The sequence below is a fragment of the Nerophis lumbriciformis genome, linkage group LG18, assembly GCF_033978685.3.
Source record: "Nerophis lumbriciformis linkage group LG18, RoL_Nlum_v2.1, whole genome shotgun sequence".
Taxonomy (NCBI): Eukaryota; Metazoa; Chordata; class Actinopteri; order Syngnathiformes; family Syngnathidae; genus Nerophis; species Nerophis lumbriciformis.
Window position 1 is genome coordinate 41,969,849 of NC_084565.2, and position 20,152 is coordinate 41,990,000.

At 31.5% G+C, this 20,152-nt stretch overlaps 1 protein-coding gene and 1 long non-coding RNA gene across 2 annotated transcripts in view; both read left to right on the forward strand.

Moving 5' to 3' along the window:
* The window catches only part of LOC140679542 (uncharacterized), a 264,689-nt gene that overhangs the window by 134,194 nt on the left and 110,343 nt on the right, over window positions 1-20,152 (forward strand). The gene's annotated exons all lie outside the window — the stretch shown is intronic.
* The window catches only part of LOC133617979 (cadherin-2-like), a 233,559-nt gene that overhangs the window by 109,360 nt on the left and 104,047 nt on the right, over window positions 1-20,152 (forward strand). The window contains exon 3 of the mRNA XM_061978419.2: window positions 7,762-7,973. Coding sequence (XP_061834403.2) covers window positions 7,762-7,973 — 212 coding nt within the window. The remainder of the gene's footprint in view (window positions 1-7,761; window positions 7,974-20,152) is intronic.

The following is a 20,152-nucleotide window of genomic DNA, read 5'->3' on the forward strand; positions in this document are numbered from 1 at the left end:
AATAGTTTCCATATATAAGCCGCACCCTCAAATTTAGGGAGTGGAAAAAATATTTTCCCATATATGCCGCACCCACTAAATCCAGGAAGGGGAAACATTTTTTCCATATATAAGGCGCACCTACTAAATTTAGAAAAGGAAAAACAATTTATTCCATATATAAGCCACACCCACTATCTAGGAAGGCGAAACATTTTTTCCATATAAAAGGCGCACCTACTAAATTTAGAAAAGAAAAACAATTTATTCCATATATAAGCCGCACCCACCAAATTTAGGAAGGGAAACATTTGTTTTTCTATATATAAGCCGCAACCACATAATTTTGGGAAAAAATAAAAATAGTTTCCATATATAAGCCGCACCCACAAAATTTAGGGAAAAATAAAAATTGTGTCCATATGTAAGCCGCACCCACTAAATAATAATAAATAAATAAATTCCGTATATAAGCCGCACCCACAAAATTTAGAAAGGAATTTGTTTTCCATATATAAGCCGCACCCACTAAATTTAGAAAGGGGGGAAGAATGTAATTTAGAAAATAATTTTTTTTTCCTTCCATATATAAGCTGCACCCACTAAATTTAGGGAGGGGAAACATTGTTTCCATATATAAGGCGCACCTACTAAATTTAGAAAAGAAAAACAATTTATTCCATATATAAGCCGCACCCACTAAATCTAGGAAGGGGAAACATTTTTTCCATGTATAAGGCGCACCTATTAAATTTAGAAAAGAAAAACAATTTATTCCATATATAAGCCGCACCCACTAAATTAAGGGAAAAATAAAAATTGCCCATATATAAGCCGCACCCACTAAATTGAGGGGAAAATAAAAATTGTCCACATATAAGCCGCACCCACCAAATAACAACCCAAAAAAAATTATGCACGTATAAGCCGCACCCACTAAATTTAGAAAGGAAAAAAAATGTTTTCCATATATAAGCCGCACCCACTAAATTTAGAAAGGGGGGAAAAATGTAATTTAGAAAAGAAAAACATTTTTTTCCATATATAAGCTGCTCCCACCAAATTTAGGGAGGGGAATTTTTTTTTCCATATATAAGGCGCATCTACTAAATTTAGAAAAGGAAAAACAATTTATTCCATATATAAGCCACACCCACTATCTAGGAAGGCGAAACATTTTTTCCATATAAAAGGCGCACCTACTAAATTTAGAAAAGAAAAACAATTTATTCCATATATAAGCCGCACCCACCAAATTTAGGAAGGGAAACATTTGTTTTTCTATATATAAGCCGCAACCACATAATTTTGGGAAAAAATAAAAATAGTTTCCATATATAAGCCGCACCCACAAAATTTAGGGAAAAATAAAAATTGTGTCCATATGTAAGCCGCACCCACTAAATAATAATAAATAAATAAATTCCGTATATAAGCCGCACCCACAAATTTAGAAAGGAATTTGTTTTCAATATATAAGTCGCACCCACTAAATTTAGAAAGGGGGGAAGAATGTAATTTAGAAAATAATTTTTTTTTTTCCATATTTAAGCTGCACCCACTAAATTTAGGGAGGGGAAACATTTTTCCCATATATAAGGCGCACCTACTAAATTTAGAAAAGAAAAACAATTTATTCCATATAGAAGCCGCACCCACCAAATTTAGGAAGGGAAACATTTGTTTTTCTATATATAAGCCGCAACCACACACTAAAATCTAGGAGGGGAATAAAAATTATTTCCATACACCCACTAAACTTAGGATTTTTTTTTTTTTTTTTTTTTTTTTTTTTTTTTAAATCTTTCCATATATAAGCCGCACCCACTAAATTTAGTAAGGAAACAAATATTTTTTCCACATATAAGCTACATTTAGAAAAAATTTTTTTTTCCATATATAAGCCACACCCACTAAATTCAGTAAGGAAACAAATATTTTTCCACATATAAGCTAAATTTAGAAAAATATATATTTTCTTCATATATAAGCCGCACCCACTAAATTTAGGAAGGGGAAACATTTTTTCCATATATAAGGCGCACCTACTAAATTTAGAAAAGAAAAACAATTTATTCCATATATAAGCCGCACCCACCAAATTTAGGAAGGGAAACATTTGTTTTTCTATATATAAGCCGCAACCACAAAATTTTGGGAACAAATAAAAATAGTTTCCATATATAAGCAGCACCCACTAAATTTAGGGGAAAAAACTAAAATTGTGTCCATATATAAGCCGCACCCACTAAATAACAATTTAAAAAAAATTCCGTGTATAAGCCGCACCCACTAAATTTAGAAAGGAATTTGTTTTCCATATATAAGCCGCACCCACTAAATTTAGAAAGGGGGGAAGAATGTAATTTAGAAAAGAAATTTTTTTTTCTCCCATATATAAGCTGCACCCACTAAATTTAGGGAGGGGAAACATTGTTTCCATATATAAGGCGCACCTACTAAATTTAGAAAAGAAAAACAATCTATTCCATATATAAGCCGCACCCACTAAATCCAGGAAGGGGAAACATTTTTTTCCATATATAAGGCGCACCTACTAAATTTAGAAAAGAAAAACAATTTATTCCATATATAAGCCGCACCCACTAAATCCAGGAAGAGGAAACATTTTTTCCATATATAAGGCGCACCTACTAAATTTAGAAAAGAAAAACAAGTTATTCCATATATAAGCCGCACCCACCAAATTTAGGAAGGGAAACATTTTGTTTTTCTATATATAAGCCGCAACCACAAAATTTTGGGAAAAAATAAAAATAGTTTCCATATATAAGCCGCACCCACTAAATTTAGGGAAAAATAAAAATTGTCCATATATAAGCCGCAACCACTAAATAAAAATTTAAAAAAAATTGCACTTATAAGCCGCACCCACTAAATTTAGAAATGAAATTTTTTCCCCCCATATATTAGCCGCACCCACTAAATTTAGGAAGGGGAAACATGTTTTCCATATATAAGGCGCACCTACTAAATTTAGAAAAGAAAAACAATTTATTCCATATATAAGCCGCACCCACCAAATTTAGGAAGGGAAACATTTGTTTTTCTATATATAAGCTGCAACCACAAAATTTTGGAAAAAAATAAAAATAGTTTCCATATATAAGCCGCACCCACCAAATTTAGGGAAAAATAAAAATGGTGTCCACATATAAGCCGCACCCACTAAATAACAATAAAAAAAATAAATAAAAATATCCTTGTATAAGCCGCACCCACTAAATTTAGGGAAAAATAAAAATTGTGTCCATATATAAGCCGCACCCACTAAATAACAATTACAAAAAAATTCCACGTATAAGCCGCACCCACTAAATTTAGAAAGGAATTTGTTTTTGCCATATATAAGCCGCACCCACCAAATCTAGGGAGAGGAAACATTTTTTCCATATATAAGGCGCACCTACTAAATTTAGAAAAGAAAAACAATTTATTCCATATATAAGCCGCACCCACCAAATTCAGGAAGGGAAACATTTGTTTTTCTATATATAAGCCGCACCCACTAAATTAAGGGAAAAATAAAAATTGTCCATGTATAAGCCGCACCCACTAAATTTAGGGAAAAATAAAAACTGTCCATATATAAGCCGCACCCACTAAATAATAAGTAAAAAAAAATTCTATGTATAAGCCGCACCCACTAAATTTAGAAAGGAAAACAATATTTTTCCATATACAAGCCGCACCCACTGAATTTAGAAAGGGGGGAAAAAAATAAGTTTCCATATATTAGCCGCACCCACTAAATTTAGAAAAGAAAAACACTGTTTTCCATATATAAGCCGCACCCACCAAATTTAGGGAAAAATAAAAACTGTCCATATATAAGCCGCACCCACTAAATAATAATTAAAAAAAAAAATTCTATGTATAAGCCGCACCCACTGAATTTAGAAAGGGGGGAAAAAATAAGTTTCCATATATTAGCCGCACCCACTAAATTTAGAAAGGGAAAAAATATGTTTCTATATATAAGCCGCACTCACTGAATTTAGAAAGGGGGGAAAAAATAAGTTTCTATATATTAGCCGCACCCACTAAATTTAGAAAAGAAAAACATTGTTTTCCATATATAAGCCGCATCCGCAATTTTGACTTATTGTATGTATGTTGATTGCTCCTAAAATCTGAGTACTAAAATATCAGATTTTTTAAATTTTTTACTGTATAAATGTGGAACACATTTGTTTTATTACTCCCAGTCTGTGGAACGCTTTCCCTGACCACCTGAGGGCACCACAGACTGTGGATGCTTTTAAAAAAGGCTTAAAAACCTTTCTTTTTAAAAATGCCTTTTTTTAGATGTATGCATACTAGTTTTAGCTATTTGGCTGTTCTAGTTTTTCTTTCTTTATTTTTTATCTTTTTATTTATCTTATTTTATTTATTTAGTTTTAATACACCGTAGCACTTTGAGGTTGTTTACTCAATGTAAAGTGCTTTTTACAAATAAAATCTATTATTATTATTGTTTTACAACTTACAATGTATATATACAATGTATAATTCAAAATTGCATGTACAAATGTGTAAATTAAGTCAAATAGTCACTATAAAAAATATATATTATTTGTACAGTTGAATTGCTACTCCATAGAACAGACGGAATTTGGTCGGTACTTATAAAAGTACTACATTTTGTACACATCCTGAGTGAATACACAGTTATTTTTTTCATTTTGACTTATTGTATGTATGTAGATTGTGCCTAAAATCTGAGTACTAAAATATCAGATTTTTTAAATTTTTTACTGTATAAATTTGTTTTATAACTCCCAGTCTGTGGAACGCTCTCCCTGACCACCTGAGGGCACCACAGACTGTGGATGCTTTTAAAAAAGGCTTAAAAACCCTTCTTTTTAAAAATGCCTCTTTTTTTTTTAGATGTATGCATACTAGTTTTAGCTATTTGGCTGTTCTAGTTTTTCTTTCTTTATTTTTTATCTTTTTATTTATCTTATTTTATTTATTTAGTTTTAATACACTGTAGCACTTTGAGGTTGTTTACTCAATGTAAAGTGCTTTTTACAAATAAAATCTATTATTATTATTATTGTTTTATAACTTACAATGTATATATACAATGTATAATTCAAAATCGCATGTACAAATGTGTAAATTAAGTCAAATAGTAACTATAAAAAATATATATTATTTGTACAGTTGAATTGCTACTCCATAGAACAGACGGAATTTGGTCGGTACTTATAAAAGTACTACATTTTGTACACATCCTGAGTGAATACACAGTTATTATTATTTTCATTTTGACTTATTGTATGTATGTAGATTGCGCCTAAAATCTGAGTACTAAAATATTAGATTTTTTAAATTTTTTACTGTATAAATGCAACAAATTTGTTTTATAACTCCCAGTCTGTGGAACGCTCTCCCTGACCACCTGAGGGCACCCCAGACTGTGGATGCTTTTAAAAAAGGCTTAAAAACCTTTCTTTTTCTAAAAAAAAAGTCTTTTTTTTTTTTTAGATGTATGCATACTAGTAACTATTTGGCTGTTCTAGTTTTTATTACATTTTTTTTTAATTATATTTTTATTTTATTTTATTTATTACTTTTTAATACACTGTAGCACTTTGAGGTTGTTTACTCAATGTAAAGTGCTTTTTACAAATACAATCTATTATTATTTTTGTTTTATAACTTACAATGTATATGTACAATGTATAATTCAAAATCGCATGTACAAATGTGTAAATTAAGTCAAATAGTCACTATAAAAAAGATATATTATTTGTACAGTTGAATTGCTACTCCATAGAACAGACGGAAATTTGGTCGGTACTTATAAAAGTACTACATTTTGTACACATCCTGAGTGAATACACAGTTATTATTTTTTTCATTTTGACTTATTGTATGTATGTAGATTGAGCCTAAAATCTGAGTGCAAAAATATCAGATTTTTTAAATTTTTTACTGTATAAATGTGCAACAAATTTGTTTTATAACTCCCAGTCTGTGGAACGCTCTCCCTGACCACCTGAGGGCACCCCAGACTGTGGATGCTTTTAAAAAAGGCTTAAAAACTTTTCTTTTTCTAAAAAAAAATTCTTTTTTTTTTTTTTTAGATGTATGCATACTAGTAACTATTTGGCTGTTCTAGTTTTTATTACATTTTTTTTTTAATTATATTTTTATTTTTTATTTTATTTTATTTATTACTTTTTAATACACTGTAGCACTTTGAGGTTGTTTACTCAATGTAAAGGGCTTTTTACAAATAAAATCTATTATTATTGTTTTATAACTTACAATGTATATATACAATGTATAATTCAAAATCGCATGTACAAATGTGTAAATTAAGTCAAATAGTAACTATAACAAAAATATATTATTTGTACAGTTGAATTGCTACTCCATAGAACAGACGGAATTTGGTCGGTACTTATAAAAGTACTACATTTTGTACACATCCTGAGTGAATACACAGTTATTATTTTTTGCATTTTGACTTATTGTATGTATGTAGATTGCGCCTAAAATCTGAGTACTAAAATATCAGATTTTTTAAATTTTTTACTGTATAAATTTGTTTTATAACTCCCAGTCTGTGGAACGCTTTCCCTGACCACCTGAGGGCACCACAGACTGTGGATGCTTTTAAAAAAGGCTTAAAAACCCTTCTTTTTAAAAATGCCTTTTTTTTTTTAGATGTATGCATACTAGTTTTAGCTATTTGGCTGTTCTATTTTTTCTTTTTATTTATTTTTTATTATCTTTTTATTTATCTTATTTTATTTATTTAGTTTTAATACACTGTAGCACTTTGAGGTTGTTTACTCAATGTAAAGGGCTTTTTACAAATAAAATCTATTAATAAATTATTATTATATATTAATATTATAAATTAATAAATTAAGTCAAATAGTCACTATAAAAAATATATATTATTTGTACAGTTGTTGTCCATTTCAAGGAAGCGGAATATATTTGTTTTCATGTCGTTTGGCGACATTGCAACCAAACAGCTGTTCATGCTTTGATGAATTGATTTTGAAGTAAATATATTGATAGCGCGGTCATAAAAAACAAATTCCTGTACATATGTGTGATACGCTAATCAAAGTAACTCCCCAAAGTGACAAAAATAAATCCGTTTAATCCTCCAGTCGGCCAACAAAGTCCGCTCTGAGATCAGAGCACGCTGACAGCTTTGTTCTGCCTGAAAGCCTGGTGTCTGCTCACATCAAGCTGCACAGGATTTACGCTTAATTGCAGTCGCCGCTCCATTTTGACGAGAGACGCGTCCTCTCGCCGAGCATGTTGTCGGGTTTTATTTTTTTATTTTTTTTAAAGGACGCCTTCTCTGACGTGCTGCATCGTTGGTGTCAAGCTCGGAAATACGGTATAGGACACACCTTCTCCTCATTAAATGGGTTTTCTGACTATTTACATTGTATATTGTCACATCAAAACTATGAATGAACACATGTGGAGTTATGTATTTAACAAAAAAATAACTGAAAACATGTTTTATATTCCATTTTCTTCAAAATAGCCACCCTTTGCTTTGATTACTGCTTTGCACACTCTTGGCATTCTCTCCATGAGCTGCAAGAGGTAGTCACCTGAAATGGTTTTCACTTCACTTTTCTCTAGACGAAAAAGAAAAAAATTGATTGAACGTTTTCTCGGACGCATTTTGAATTATAAACAATGACATGTCTATTGCAATATATATTGATATCGTGGACTTCCTTCTGACATATTTTCTCACACATTCTTCCACAGTGAGCTTCCGGGACTGCGGCCGGAAGGTGTGGCTCGACGGCGACGACGCGTCCGGTCTCCACGCCAGCCAGGCGGGCGTGGTCTACACGCTGCGCCACGTGGAGGCGGGAGAGACGGTCGCGGCCATCTACGCCCGAGACCTGCAGACCAAGCAGACCTGGAAGGCCCGAGTGCGCCTCGTGGTCCATGCAGACCTGAAGGGACCTGGACAGGTGAGGGCCACCCAAGACCCGAGTCATTCATCAATAACCATGTACAGATAAAAAAACAAAAAAAAACAGCTTTCCCGGCGCCGTTTGGCCCGGTGTTGATGGCGGACACAATAGGAGTCAAAGAGCCATCTGTTAGCGTCATGTGGAATGGAGATAATAAGCAGGCGTTTAGACGCAGCCTGTGATTGGCTGCTGCACAAACAGCCACTCGCCATATGCCTCAGAAGAAGCTGTCAACAATGGCGGGTGGGGGGTGGGGGAGCCCACTTCTTTTGCCAGGGGAGCCGTGTCAGCGCCACGCCGTGACAGGCGGCGCCATCAAAACATGGAGGGGATGTTGGACCCGGGAAGGAGGAACAGACTTTAAAATGTTCAAGACAATTCCTTTAAGATGAGGTCTGGTGTGGGTGTGGAAATTAGGCTCCCTTCAAGAATATACCAAGTACAGTTTAGGTCAGGGGGGTCTAAACAGGCAAAAATTTGGTCGAATGCCGAAAGCCGAATGCATGATTGTAAAGTAACTATTATATGTATGTATGCATGTATGCATACATGCATACATACATACATACATACATACATGCATGTATGCATTGCATGCGTGCATACATACATACATACATTATTTGCATGCATACATATATATTTATTTGCATGCATGCATGCAAATGAATATATGTGTATGCATGCAAATGAATATATATGTATGTATGTATGTATGTATGCAAATATATTTTATATATATATGTAATATATTGTGTATATACATTTTTTTTTTTTTTATAAATATATTTTTTTATAAATATTTATATATATATATATACACCTTCTTTTGAATATATTTTATATATATATATATGTATATATATTTTTATATATATGTTTAATAGATAAAATATATATATATATATATATATATATATATATATATAAATGATAATGATATATATATATGTATATATAATGTTTTTTATATATATGTTTAATAGATATATATATATTTGTGTGTGTGTGTGTGTGTGTTTATATATATATATAAACATATAAATAAATACATTAAAAAAAATATATATATATGTGTGTGTGTTTATATATATAAACATATAAATAAAAAAAATTTTTTTTTGATTTTTTTTTATGTTTATATATATATAAACACATCTATATATAATGTGTTTATTTATATATATATATATATATATATATATATACATACATATAAACATATAAAAAAAAATAAAAAATAAACAAATATATATGTGTGTGTGTGTGTGTGTTTATATATATATATAAACATAAATACATAAATTCAAAAAATATATTTATATATGTGTGTGTTTATATATATATATATATATATAAACATTAAAATAAAAAATAATATATATTTTTTTGATTTTTTTTTATGTGTTTATATATATATAAACACATATCTATATATATATATATATATATATATATATATATATATATATTTTTGAATTTTTTTAATATGTTTATATATACATATAAACACATATCTATATATATTTATTTTTATATATATATATATATATATAAAAATAAAATATATATATATATATATAAATATATATATATATAAACAAATAAATTAAAAATAAATGTAAAAATAAACAAAAACAAAAAAATATATATATATGTATATGTGTTATATATATATATATATATATGTATATATATATATATATATATATGTATATGTGTTTATATATATATATATATATATATATATATATATGTATGTGTGGGGAAAAAAAATCACAATACATATATTGCGCTCTACTACGGTATCGAGCACTATTTTTTGGATAACCTTATTAAGACATATATATATATATATATATATATATGATATAATATAATTGGATATTAAGAGTATGTGAAAGTTCAACTCCTACCTTGTTTACTTCCTTGACGACCTCCTTAAAGTTTTGTCGTCAATCAGAACTATCAAGCAGCTAAAATGGTAAATGGGTCGTACTTGTATAGCGCTTTTCTACCTTTTTTTAAGGAACTCAAAGTGCTTTGACGCTATTTCCACATTCACACACTGATGGAGGGAGCTGCCATGCAAGGCGCTAACCAGCAGCCATCAGGAGCAAGGGTGAAGTGTCTTGCTCAAGGACACAACGGACGCGACTAGGATGGTAGAAGGTGGGGATTGAAACAGTAACCCTCAGATTACGCCAAACATGGATAAGAGTGTAGAGTTGTTTTGCAGTTTTCCCATCATGCTTTGTAGTGGTTTTAAATGGGTGTAATTTAGGAATGTTTAGTGAAGTGAATTATATTTATATAGCGCTTTTTCTCTAGTGACTCAAAGCGCTTTTACATAGTGAAAGCCAATATCTAAGTTACATTTAAAGCAGTGTGGGTGGCACTGGGAGCAGGTGGGTAAAGTGTCTTGCCCAAGGACACAACAGCAGTGACTGGGATGGCAGAAGCGGGGATCGAACCTGCAACCCTCAAGTTGCTGGCACGGCCACTCTACCAATTGAGCTATACCGCCTCATTTATGGTGCACGGACGTATTTTAAAACATCCACAGAGCTGAACGAGCAGGTTGTGTACTGTGTGACCATGTCTGTTGACATTTTGTGTCGGTTGGATTGTTGTTGTTTTTTTGCACCATGACTAGGGAAGGTTGTTTGCATTGGGTCATATAGGTTAATGCTGTGCATTGATCCATTCAGAGGATGATTAAAGGTCATTGACCTCAATGTGTGTGTTGTCCTATTGACGTCTACACAATGTTGGCATTCAAGGCAGTCTTTTAAATGGAATGCAATCTCCCTTGCGGGCAAGATACATTTGGATTGATTTCATGTTGTTTTTTTATTAAAAATGGAATTGTATTTGTGTTCTGTTGACAACCGACCTGCTTTGTCATGTGGAGATATACAGCCGCAACATTAGGTACACGTGGGCAGGGTGGCTCGGTTGGTAGAGCGGCTGCGCCAACATCTTGAGGGTTGAGAAAAGGGCTATATAAATATAAGTCAGTAATTCACTACACTCTTACAAACCCATGGGTACACAATCCAGTACATTACACATACATACTGTAATAATAATAATAGATTTTATTTGTAAAAAAAAAAAAGGAAAAAAAAGCGCTTTACATTGAGTGCTACAGTGTATTAAAAAAAATAAAATAAAAAGATAATTAAAAAAAAAAAAAAAAAAAACTAGAACAGCCAAATAGCTAAAACTAGTATGCATATATATATATATATATATATATATATATATATATATATATATATATATATATATATTTAAAAAAAAAGGCTTTTTTAAAAAGAAGGGATTTTAAGCCTTTTTTAAAAGCATCCACAGTCTGTGGTGCCCTCAGGTGGTCAGGGAGAGCGTTCCACAGACTGGGAGCGGCGGAGCAGAAAGCCTGTATTTTCCGGACTATATAGTGCAGTGGTCCCCAACCACCGGGTCGTAGACCGACTGGTACCGGGCCGCACAAGAAAAAAAATTAAAATAAAATAAAAAAAGAATTATTATTATTATTTTTTTAAAATTATTAAATCAACATAAAAAACACAATATATACATTATATATCAATATAGATCAATACAGTCTGCAGGGATACAGTCCGTAAGCACACATGATTGTATTTCTTTATGACAAAAAAAATAACATAACATTATTATTAATAATATTTATTATAATTTATTTATTATATATATAATTTAATTATAATTTATAATATTTATTAATTATTAATATTATTATTAATTATTAATTATTATTAATTTATTAATTTATAATTATAATTTATTACAATTATTATTATTAATACTGTTATTGTTGTTATTATTAATAATAATAATAATGGATTACATTACCGCGGTACTTTATTAGTACCGGTATATCGTAGAACCCTACATTTGAGTCTCATTAGCAAGTATGACACGAAGTTAAAGTCACAGTTGCAAGTCCGAGACGTTAGACGGCGCGCGGTTTGTGTGTCGGCTCGTCTTTTGTTGCACTCTAAAAAGTGTTAATACTGTAAGTATTGCGCTTATTACACAGCAGCTCTTTGACTTTACATCTGAGTTGTGGTTTTCATTATCGAATTTGGAGGTGTTTAAATCGCCATGTGAAATTGCTAATGCTAATCAGTAGCAAATATGTATTAGCAGAGCTTAACTTAGGTTGGTGCGGTTTTTTTTTTTGAGTCAATATCTTTGATGGCATTGAAAATTGCAACATTACCTTGAGGTAGTTTGGCTGCGTCCGCTCTCAGTGCTGCTGGAGTGATTGCCAAGTGCCGAAGTGCGAACCCGGCATGACTTTTTTGTAAAATTGCTAATGCTAATCAGTAGCAAATATGTATTAACTAGCACATTTTTGGAAAAGTGGAACCTACTTAGGTTGGAGCGGTTTTATTTTTGAGTCAATTGAAAATTGCATTGAAAATTACAACATTGCCTTTGAGTAGTTTGGCTGCGTCCGCTCTCAGTGCTGCTGGAGTGACCGCCAAGTGCCGAAAAGCGAACCCGGCATAATTTTTTTGTAAAATGGCTAAAGCTAATCCGTAGCAAATATATATTAACATCACGTGAGCTTAACTTATGTTGGAGCGCATTTTTCCCCCGTCAAAATCTTTGTTGAAAATGTCAACATTACCTTGAGGTAGTTTGACTGTGTGCGCTCTCAGTGCTGCTGGAGTGATTGCCAAGTGCCAAAGTGTGAACTTTACTTTTTGTTTTTTAACCCCGGTGACCAACTTTTCCTTTACAAAGATTAACTCAAATATGAACTGAATTAATGGAAAAAATGTCAACATTACCTTGAGGTAGTTTTGGCTGAGTGCGCTCTCAGTGCTGCTGGAGTGATCGCCAAGTGCCAAAGTGCGAACTTGACTTTTTTTTTTTTAACCCCGGTGACCAACTTTTCCTGTACAAATATTAACTCAAATATGAACTGAATTAATGGAAAAAATGTCAACATTACCTTAAGGTAGTTTGACTGTGTTCGCTCTCAGTGCTGCTGGAGTGATTGCCAAGTGCCAAAGTGTGAACTTTACTTCTTTTTTTTTAACCCCGGTGACCAACTTTTCCTGTACAAATATTAACTCAAATATGAACTGAATTAATGGAAAAAATGTCAACATTACCTTAAGGTAGTTTGACTGTGTGCGCTCTCAGTGCTGCTGGAGTGATCGCCAAGTGCCAAAGTGCGAACTTGACTTTTTTTTTTTTATCCCGGTAACCAACTTTTCCTTTACAAATATGAACTCAAATATGAACTGAATTAATGGAAAAAATGTCAACATTACCTTGAGGTAGTTTGACTGTGTGCGCTCTCAGTGCTGCTGGAGTGACCCACATACTGTAACAAGGCACCGTTCAATTTGACCAAACCCCATGATGGGAATTTAAATGTTTTTTGCTTTCATTTCTTGTGTCACATTGACCTTTTTTGACGACTATTACTCCGGGGAAACGTATTTTTCATCACAAATGATTTTCTTTTAATCGTATTTTTAATTAGGCTTTTTTTTTTTTTACGACGCCTTACAACATCGAAGTCGGCGAATGGCGCCTGAAAATGTCTTCTCGGGGTCACCGAGGTCAGGAGAGAGAGTGGATGGATTTTTTTTTTTTTTTTTTTTTTTTTTTTTACGAGCCGGGGCGAGGCCTGCAGCGACGCTCCTTGGTGGCCGGCCATGATGGAGCTGTACACACACACACACACACACACACACACACACACACACACACACACACACACACACACACACACACTTTGACATGTGGCGGCCATTTATCAGAGGAACGGTAATGAGAGCATTAATCCAAGCTGGTGCAATAAGATCAGAAATACATTGAGTCACTGAGCCGTCTCAGCTGCGTGCTGCCAGTCTAGTCCTGTGTGTGTGTGTGTGTGTGTGTGTGTGTGTGTGTGTGTGTGTGTGTGTGTGTGTGTGTGTGTGTGTGTGTTTAATTGCAATGTCTCATTTGTGGTGACATCTATCAAAATGAGGGTGGTCCCAAAAAGGAGGGATTTTTCACATTGACTGTGTGTCGCTTTTAAAAGTGCTCCCCCTCTGGTCAACATATGAAATAACAAGTGTGTGTAAGAAATTGAAATACGCCCCCTTTGGCCAAAATTAATATACATAAATAAATATGTATCTAGAGACATACTGTAATAACTTGAAGTAAATACTGAAGATTAAAAAACAATTACAAAGAAAAAATTCCCCCCCCAATTTTTTTTTTTTACTAAAAGCAGTCTTTTTCTCACAATGTGTCGACTTTTTTCCTATAAAATTGGGAACAATTTCTCATATTCTTTCTGTTTCTGTAATATTGCAATATTTTCTCGTAAAATTATTACTTTTTTTAAATGTAAAATTATTACCTTTTAATGCAAAATGGTGAGATTTGTCATATAAAGGTCTGACTTTTATCACAATATTGCCAATTTTTTTGTTGTTCTTGTAAAATAGTGACATTTTTCAAGTAAAATGATGACTTTAGTCATAATTTTGCCAAGTTGAATTCCGATTATTATTATAATATTGCCAATATTTTCAAGTTTTCTTATAAAATTGTGACTTCTGTCTAGTAAAATTATGACTCTTTTCATAAAATTGCCAAAATGTTAAGCTTTTCTTGTAAAATTGCGACTGTTATTGAGTAAAATTACAATGTTTACCATAATATTGCACACGTTCAGTTTTTCTTGTAAAATTTTGACTTGCGTTGAGTAAAATGACGACTTTTATTATAATACTGCCAAAATGCTAAGTTTTGCTTGTGAAATTGTGACCTTTTTCTTGTGAAATTCCAACTCATTTTTCACAACAAGCTTTTTTATATTTGCATAGTATGTATATATTATTAATGTTGTAAATACACTTCTTTATATATCTAGAAAGGCTGGTCCTAAAGAGGGAGGCATTTTTCTCAGGTCTCAAGAAGGTAACAAATACATGAATATCTGTGTGTGTGTGTTAGTGTTCTTGTATTTCTAGTCTTCTTGAGACATGAAGAAGGAAAAGTATCTTCCATATGAGGAGGTGTGAACAAGTGATGCCATAAATCAATAACATTGCATCTAATAGACAATGTCTCATTTGTGGTGACATCTATCAAAATGAGGGTGGTCCCAAAAAGGAGGGATCTTTCACATTGACTGTGTGTCGCTTTTAAAAGTGCTCCCCCTCTGGTCAACATATGAAATAACAAGTGTGTGTAAGAAATTGAAATGCGCCCCCTTTGGCCAAAATTAATATACAAAAATGAATAAATATGTATCTAGAGACATACTGTAATAACTTGAAGTAAATAATGAAGATTAAAAAACAATTACAAAGAAAAAATTCCCCCCCCAATTTTTTTTTTTTTACTAAAAGCAGTCTTTTTCTCACAATGTGTCGACTTTTTTTCTTATAAAATTGGGAACAATTTCTCATATTCTTTCTGTTTCTGTAATATTGCAATATTTTGTCGTAAAATTATTACTTTTTTTTAATGTAAAATTATTACCTTTTAATGCAAAATGGTGAGATTTGTCATATAAAGGTCTGACTTTTATCACAATATTGCCAATTTTTTTTTGTTATTCTTGTAAAATAGTGACATTTTTCGAGTAAAATTATGACTTTAGTCATTTTGCCAAGTTGAATTCCGATTATTATTATAATATTGCCAATATTTTCAAGTTTTCTTATAAAATTGTGACTTTTGTCGAGTAAAAGTACGACTCTTTTCAAAAAATTGCCAAAATGTTAAGCTTTTCTTGTAAAATTGCGACTGTTATTGAGTAAAATTACAACTTTTATCATAATATTGCACAAATGTTCAGTTTTTCTAGTAAAATTCTGACTTGCGTTGAGTAAAATGACGACTTTTATTATAATACTGCCAAAATTCTAAGTTTTTCTTGTGAAATTGTGACCTTTTTCTTGTGAAATTCCAACTCATTTTTCACAACAAGCTTTTTTGTATTTACATAGTATGTATATATTATTAATGTTGTAAATACACTTCTTTATATATCTAGAAAGGCTGGTCCTAAAGAGGGAGGCATTTTTCTCAGGTCTCAAGAAGGTAACAAATACAAGAATGTGTGTGTGTGTGTGTTCTTGTATTTGGACCCTTCTTGAGACATGAATAAGGAAAAGTATCTTCCATATGAGGAGGTGTGAACAAGTGATGCCATAAATCAATAACATTGCATCTAATAGACAATGTCTCATTTGTGGTGACATCTATCAAAATGAGGGTGGTCGCAAAAAGGAGGGATTTTTTAAATGGACTGTTGCTTTTAAAAAGTGCTCCCCCTCTGGTCAACATATGAAATAACAAGTGTGTGTAAGAAATTGAAATACGCCCCTCTGGCCAAAATTAATATACATAAATAAATATGTATCTAGAGACATACTGTAATAACTTGAAGTAAATAATGAAGATCAAAAAACAATTACAAAGAAAAAATTCCCCCCCCCAATTTTTTTTTTTACTAAAAGCAGTCTTTTTCTCACAATGTGTCGACTTTTTTCCTATAAAATTGGGAACAATTTCTCATATTCTTTCTGTTTCTGTAATATTGCAATATTTTGTCGTAAAATTATTACTTTTTTAATGTAAAATTATTACTTTTTAATGCAAAATGGCGACATTTGTCATATAAAGGTATGACCTTTATCACAATATTGACAATTTTTTTTTGTTATTCTTGTAAAATAGTGACATTTTTCGAGTAAAATGATTACTTTAGTCATAATTTTGCCAAGTTGAATTCCGATTATTATTATAATATTGCCAATATTTTCAAGTTTTCTTACGAAATTGTGACTTTTGTCGAGTAAAAGTACGACTCTTTTCATAAAATTGCCAAAATGTTAAGCTTTTCTTGTAAAATTGCGACTGTTATTGAGTAAAATTACAACTTTTACCATAATATTGCACACATGTTCAGTTTTTCTTATAAAATGTTGACTTGCGTTGTGTAAAATGACGACTTTTATTATAATACTGCCAAAATTCTAAGTTTTTCTTGTGAAATTGTGACCTTTTTCTTGTGAAATTCCAACTCATTTTTCACAACAAGCTTTTTTATATGTGCATAGTATGTATATATTATTAATGTTGTAAATACACTTCTTTATATATCTAGAAAGGCTGGTCCTAAAGAGGGAGGCATTTTTCTCAGGTCTCAAGAAGGTAAGAAATACAAGAGTGTGTGTGTGTGTGTGTGTGTGTGTGTGTGTGTGTGTGTGTGTGTGTGTGTGTGTGTGTTGTATTTCTAGCCTTCTTGAGACATGAAGAAGGAAAAGTATCTTCCATATGAGGAGGTGTGAACAAGTGATGCCATAAATCAATAACATTGCATCTAATAGACAATGTCTCATTTGTGGTGACATCTATCAAAATGAGGGTGGTCCCAAAAAGGAGGGATTTTTCACATTGACTGTGTGTCGCTTTTAAAAGTGCTCCCCCTCTGGTCAACATATGAAATAACAAGTGTGTGTAAGAAATTGAAATGCGCCCCCTTTGGCCAAAATTAATATACAAAAATAAATATGTATTTAGAGACATACTGTAATAACTTGAAGTAAATAATGAAGATTAAAAAACAATTACAAAGAAAAAATTCCCCCCCCAATTTTTTTTTTTTACTAAAAGCAGTCTTTTTCTCACAATGTGTCGACTTTTTTTCTTATAAAATTGGGAACAATTTCTCATATTCTTTCTGTTTCTGTAATATTGCAATATTTTGTCGTAAAATTATTACTTTTTTTAATGTAAAATTATTACCTTTTAATGCAAAATGGTGAGATTTGTCATATAAAGGTCTGACTTTTATCACAATATTGCCAATTTTTTTGTTGTTCTTGTAAAATAGTGACATTTTTCGAGTAAAATGATGACTTTAGTCATAATTTTGCCAAGTTGAATTCCGATTATTATTATAATATTGCCAATATTTTCAAGTTTTCTTATAAAATTGTGACTTCTGTCTAGTAAAATTATGACTCTTTTCATAAAATTGCCCAAATGTTAAGCTTTTCTTGTAAAATTGCGACTGTTATTGAGTAAAATTACAATGTTTACCATAATATTGCACACATGTTCAGTTTTTCTTGTAAAATTGTGACTTGCGTTGAGTAAAATGACGACTTTTATTATAATACTGCCAAAATGCTAAGTTTTGCTTGTGAAATTGTGACCTTTTTCTTGTGAAATTCCAACTCATTTTTCACAACAAGCTTTTTTATATTAGCATAGTATGTATATATTATTAATGTTGTAAATACACATCTTTATATATCTAGAAAGGCTGGTCCTAAAGAGGGAGGCATTTTTCTCCGGTCTCAAGAAAGTAAGAAATACAAGTGTGTGTGTGTTCTTGTATTTCTAGTCTTCTTGAGACATGAAGAAGGAAAAGTATCTTCCATATGAGGAGGTGTGAACAAGTGATGACATAAATCAATAACATTGCATCTAATAGACAATGTCTCATTTGTGGTGACATCTATCAAAATGAGGGTGGTCCCAAAAAGGAGGGATTTTTCACATTGACTGTGTGTCGCTTTTAAAAGTGCTCCCCCTCTGGTCAACATATGAAATAACAAGTGTGTGTAAGAAATTGAAATACGCCCCTCTGGCCAAAATTAATATACAAAAATAAATAAATATGTATTTAGAGACATATTGTAATAACTTGAAGTAAATAATGAAGATTAAAAAAACAATTACAAAGAAAAAATTCCCCCCCCAAATTTTTTTTTTTTACTAAAAGCAGTCTTTTTCTCACAATGTGTCGACTTTTTTTCTTATAAAATTGGGAACAATTTCTCATATTCTTTCTGTTTCTGTAATATTGCAATATTTTCTCGTAAAATTATTACTTTTTTTATGTAAAATTATTACCTTTTAATGGAAAATGGTGAGATTTGTCATATAAAGGTCTGACTTTTATCACAATATTGCCAATTTTTTTTTGTTATTGTAAAATAGTGACATTTTTCGAGTAAAATTATGACTTTAGTCATAATTTTGCCAAGTTGAATTCCGATTGTTATTATAATATTGCCAATATTTTCAAGTTTTCTTATAAAATTGTGACTTTTGTCTAGTAAAATTACGACTCTTTTCATAAAGTTGCCAAAATGTTAAGCTTTTCTTGTAAAATTGCGACTGTTATTGAGTAAAATTACAATGTTTACCATAATATTGCACACATGTTCAGTTTTTCTTGTAAAATTTTGACTTGCGTTGAGTAAAATGACGACTTTTATTATAATACTGCCAAAATTCTAAGTTTTTCTTGTGAAATTGTGACCTTTTTCTTGTGAAATTCCAACTCGTTTTTCACAACAAGCTTTTTTATATTTGCATAGTATGTATATATTATTAATGTTGTAAATACACTTCTTTATATATCTAGAAAGGCTGGTCCTAAAGAGGGAGGCATTTTTCTCAGGTCTCAAGAAAGTAAGAAATACAAGTGTGTGTGTGTTCTTGTATTTCTAGTCTTCTTGAGACATGAAGAAGGAAAAGTATCTTCCATATGAGGAGGTGTGAACAAGTGATGACATAAATCAATAACATTGCATCTAATAGACAATGTCTCATTTGTGGTGACATCTATCAAAATGAGGGTGGTCCCAAAAAGGAGGGATTTTTCACATTGACTGTGTGTCGCTTTTAAAAGTGCTCCCCCTCTGGTCAACATATGAAATAACAAGTGTGTGTAAGAAATTGAAATGCGCCCCCTTTGGCCAAAATTAATATACAAAAATGAATAAATATGTATTTAGAGACATACTGTAATAACTTGAAGTAAATAATGAAGATTAAAAAACAATTACAAAGAAAAAATTCCCCCCCCAATTTTTTTTTTTTACTAAAAGCAGTCTTTTTCTCACAATGTGTCGACTTTTTTTCTTATAAAATTGGGAACAATTTCTCATATTCTTTCTGTTTCTGTAATATTGCAATATTTTCTCGTAAAATTATTACTTTTTTTATGTAAAATTATTACCTTTTAATGGAAAATGGTGAGATTTGTCATATAAAGGTCTGACTTTTATCACAATATTGCCAATTTTTTTGTTGTTGTTCTTGTAAAATAGTGACATTTTTCGAGTAAAATGATGACTTTAGTCATCATTTTGCCAAGT